The sequence below is a fragment of the Octodon degus genome, unplaced genomic scaffold (genome assembly GCF_000260255.1).
Source record: "Octodon degus isolate 3935 unplaced genomic scaffold, OctDeg1.0 scaffold00189, whole genome shotgun sequence".
Lineage (NCBI taxonomy): Eukaryota > Metazoa > Chordata > Mammalia > Rodentia > Octodontidae > Octodon > Octodon degus.
Window position 1 is genome coordinate 3,350,602 of NW_004524765.1, and position 4,511 is coordinate 3,355,112.

The 4,511-nt window shown below is 37.1% G+C and overlaps 1 protein-coding gene across 1 annotated transcript; it reads right to left on the minus strand.

The window, feature by feature from the left end:
• Positions 1-472: 472 nt before the first annotated feature.
• On the minus strand, positions 473-3,550 carry LOC101577528 (protein ECT2-like). Its single transcript, XM_023704164.1, is given in 4 exon segments — positions 473-2,170; positions 2,240-2,871; positions 2,874-3,143; positions 3,237-3,550. Coding segments are annotated over 4 exon segments (2,583 nt in total). The 5' UTR covers positions 3,450-3,550; the 3' UTR covers positions 473-702.
• Positions 3,551-4,511: the final 961 nt, after the last annotated feature.

A 4,511-nucleotide genomic window follows, 5' to 3' on the forward strand; every position in this document is an offset into this window, starting at 1 on the left:
AATTCAATACGCTCTCCAACTAAGTCAAAATTTGCTAGTAGTTAACTTCACCAAAACTATATCATTTGTTTAGACTCATATCTTGCTTTTGCATTGTATACAATGTTTTCTAAACTTTCTTTTTCTCAATTTGCAAAAATATTTTGAATCAATCTTCTTCATAATTATTAATAAAGGCAGATCTTTTTAAATCCACATTCAAGATCTTGAAAATATTTGAGAAGACAATAAACATCAAAAAGCAGTTAAGTACATCAAAAGGTACATTTGAAACAGTGCCCTACTATTTAATCAGAAAGATATGCAAATTTTTTTCTGGTAATTACTGTAATATCATTTAATCTCTGAACAAAGTGAAATACATAAATATGTACTTCTATAAATTCATTTATGAATACTGTACAAACAGGCTGACAGTAGTAATTGGCACCCACCAGTAAAATGAGTTACAAAGCTACTGGAAAATGAATAACTTAAATTCTGGTCTTCAGAGGAAAGATACAAAAGAGATAAATTACATCAAAATCAATATAATTTTTACACAAAATAACTTGAACAATGTAAGAGGTAAACCTTAGTCTTTCAAGAAGAAAATGAAGTGGCGTACTTTAGTGTTTCCTATCTTCAGCTTTCACCAGGTACTATTATAAGAACCATTTAAGTCAGTTTCTTATTTGAGCACAAACTTCTGTAATTTAAGTGTTATATCAAATGAGTTGTCGATCTACTTAAAGTATGACTTGGTCTTTCAAAGAAGGAAGGAAGGCTGATAAGGGAAGGTGATTGGATACCTGCTAGTGATGATGTGCTAGCAAGGCGACTCACTGCGTGCTTCTCGCTGCTGGGAGGGCTTCTGCCCTCCACTGAGTTATGGGATGGCATGAGAGCCATCCGTAGGGCTCGTTTCGGAGTTTTGAAAAAAGAAAATGCTCTTGTAACCTTTTTTGAAGTCTTTCTTATTGCTCTAGATGCTCTACTCAGTGTACTATCCATATCTTTTGTATTTACTTCAAAGGATTCTGGGTCAGCAGTGTACATGAGATTTTCCGCATCTGCTTTACAAATGGTGTTGGCTACGTGTCGGCACAGCATCTTCAGCCAGCTGTCCTTTGGAAGATCATCTGATGTCATCTGGAAACTGAGCAGTACATTTTCCCGCTCTGTTGGTGGCCTCACAAGCAAGGCAAAAGCATTATGGCAATCTTCTGTCTCTTTTATATCCAGCACCTTCTTAATCTGAGAAAGGGGCATTAGATGAATATGCTTAAGAGAAGCCGCGGGTCGAGTATGGCCAGGTGAACTTCTAAAAGAGCCAATAACTTTGTGGTGTTTTCTTGCTATCTCAAGGCAGTCATTGAAGAGAAAGAGAGCAACTTGTTCTCCTCTGTCACAGGGGTGCTCACTTAGAGAAACAGTTTCAACTCGTTGCACCAAACTTCGGTGGGAAGATAAAAGATTAGCTGGGCATCCATCTACTTCATAAACAACATCAAAATTTTGCTTTTGTGCTTCTGTTTTCCTTTTATCCTCATTGATATGCGTCATTACTTCTTTTAGTGATCCAATAGCTTTCTCTAAAGTGCTTTTCTCAGGATTTTCATCGGCTGTATGTTTCTTAAGATCATTTAAAAGTAATGCAACACTAGGTAACCTCTGTACTGGTCGGATGAGAAGTTCAACAAGGCTTTGTAGTCCACATTCCGGCTTAGCTTGGTTTATCTTAAGAAAAGCATGAAATCTGGGTTTCTGTTTTTCACATTTAATAATTGTTTCTTTGCTCATTTCAAAGAAGTTTACAAAGGGAGGGTAGGTTTTTACCAAATCTTTTGAATATTTAAGAAAGATATCACCAATGCTTTTGCTCTCATCCCAATTAATAATCAGGTCTTCCAGATCATCCTTTATCTTAGTGTGCATATCAAAGATATCTGGAATGCTACCAAAAATAGTCTTAATCTCTTCTGGTGCAAGGATAGGACCACCACACTGTCCTTCCTCTTCCAATGGTACCTGAAATAATTGAATAATCGTTGCTAATATATTTACATAATTACTTTCAGTCTGATAAAGCTCTTTTGCAACTTGCCACCTGGCCGACTGCTTTGAAGGAACTGGGGTAGAATTTTTAGAAGACTTACTACAAGACTTTGGGGTTTCTCCATAGTTGACGCTAGACTCTGGAGTATTGGAGATATCAAGGAGTGATCCTATAGAAAGAGAATGCTCAGCCGATGGTCACTTCCGGGGAGGAAAAGGTGACAGGTCTGTCTCTTTTGAAAGCTGAGCAAGTGTCTCTTTTAAACGACGTCTTTTGCGATTGCTGTTTGGTGTATGTAGAGAAAGTAGAGACACTGATTTCTTGAGCTCAGGAGTATTAGCCTTTTCATACAAATACATAGTCTCTCCAGAGCGAGCATCCATTTGAATGCTTCCCCAGAACCACTCTTGCTTGACAACATAAAGTTTCTTTGAAGGTTCAAATGGAAGTTCTTTTACTATATTCTCTTCAACTATAAGGTGAGTGCATCTTTCATCTCCAACTGGTAAATAGTTACCTCCTTGCATTTCAGTCATTTCTTCCATACTGGTTTTCTCTTCATCTGAAAATCCCAGGAAACTTAAAATGCAATCTTGAAATGGAGGAACTTTAAATTCATTTCTAAAATCATCAATTGCTGCACAGAAATTCTGTTCATTCCGTCTTTCCCATGCTTTATAAATCCAATCTGGCTTCATAATTGGAGTACCCAGACTCACAGCAACCCTGAATTTTTCTCCTTGTGTGCAGTTTGCCACCAAATGTGTAACTTTTGAATTAAAATCTTTTCGAATAACTCCACCCATATGATGGACCAATGTCACCAATCTGACCTTAGTTCTTCTTTCTTCCTGAAGCCAGTAAAGCATAAAACTAAATTTATCATACTTGTACAATATAACGGGCAACATGAAAATGGCAAAGGCTCTCCTTTTTGTGCACAGCTTAACACAACTGGTGGTCCAATAATTCTACAGTCACCCTTGTGTAAGTCATTAAAGACAGAATCCTGGAACTCTGTGACTATGAATACATTCTCAAATTCTGGAGAATCCAAACTTTCAAACTCTTCCATTGAGTCCATCATTACACAGGGTACTTTAATGTCCATATTAATAACACTTTTTATTAATTTTTCATCCGATTCTCCAGGACAACTTTCTCTTAGCTTTATAACAGGGACTTCCATTATTTTAATAGTCTTTAAAGCTTTTATAAGTTCTTCTTGTCTTCCAGCTTCTTGAACCATTACCACTCTTGTTTCAATCTGAGGCATTTCTTCTTCAGCATATGAAGTACATCTGATAAATAGGTTTTCCTTGGAAGTTTCAGCAACTTTAGAATAAAAAATGGAAATATCTGCCAAACTAGTCCTCCCAGTAGTAGATGCTAATATACTATTGTCAGCCATTGTTTGTAGTGCTCTAAGTTGGCGCTCTCTAAAAGTTCTGTGAGATCCACCTCTTCAGGCGCCGACTCCCCTCAGCAAGGCCGCCATTCCCGGCCCGCGGCGGCCACCTCCAATTCAAAAAGTCCACATTTTCAATAATTAATACATTGCATCATGTTGTCTTGGTGGTTATTCATTGTACAAGATGCAGACCTGATATCCTGTCTCAAATACTATTAGAACAAACCTTTCTATTTATTGAATTAAGAGAATGGAGCTATATATCTATCCTATTTTGAGTATACAGATACAAAATGGTTGTTCATTTGTATCCCCCTTGTTTGGTTAGTTTGGTCAGAGAAGGGCATTCCATTGTCATTTAAATACTGTAGGTGCATGAATTAAGCAACATATCCCAATATAGTCCATAATAGTAGTGGGCTTTCCATAAGACTGTCAATGTTCGAAGTTGTTGACTTGAGCCTTTTCAGGGTTTCAGGTTAAATTCTGAGGGGATTTGACCAACCTTATAAGAGAGAAAAGTTACATTTCTTTTTATATAGGTCTTGCTCTTTCTTGGTCATAACCATCCAGCAGAAAAGTATGAAAATGAAGTATAAAAAGTAAAGCCATATGGGCACGGGTTTAAAGAACAGGGTCTCCACACAGTTCAGATTGTCCTTTATGCAGCTCACCTCAAACTCGCAGTGATTCTCTCTCAGTCTTCTGAGTGCTGGCAGTACACATGTACCCACCATGATTGGCCTAATTTTCTGTTATAAATCCTACTTACCCTTTCTTATTTTTAACTATATTCCTTGTCTATCTTAAATAGAGATATAGACAAAAACTTTCCAAAAATAATGAATCCTTAAAAAAATAAATAAACTTATGTGTGGAACTGCTCAATATTTTGGGCATGTAAGGACACTTCTGGACAGCATTGAGGACACAACACTGTTGTCAGAGTACAATTACATAACCACACTTGGCTGTGGAGAACTGCGCATGCCTTAGGGAGGCTAGAGTGAAGACTGTAAACAAGTGATATCAACACAAACTAGAAATATACAATATCCAGGA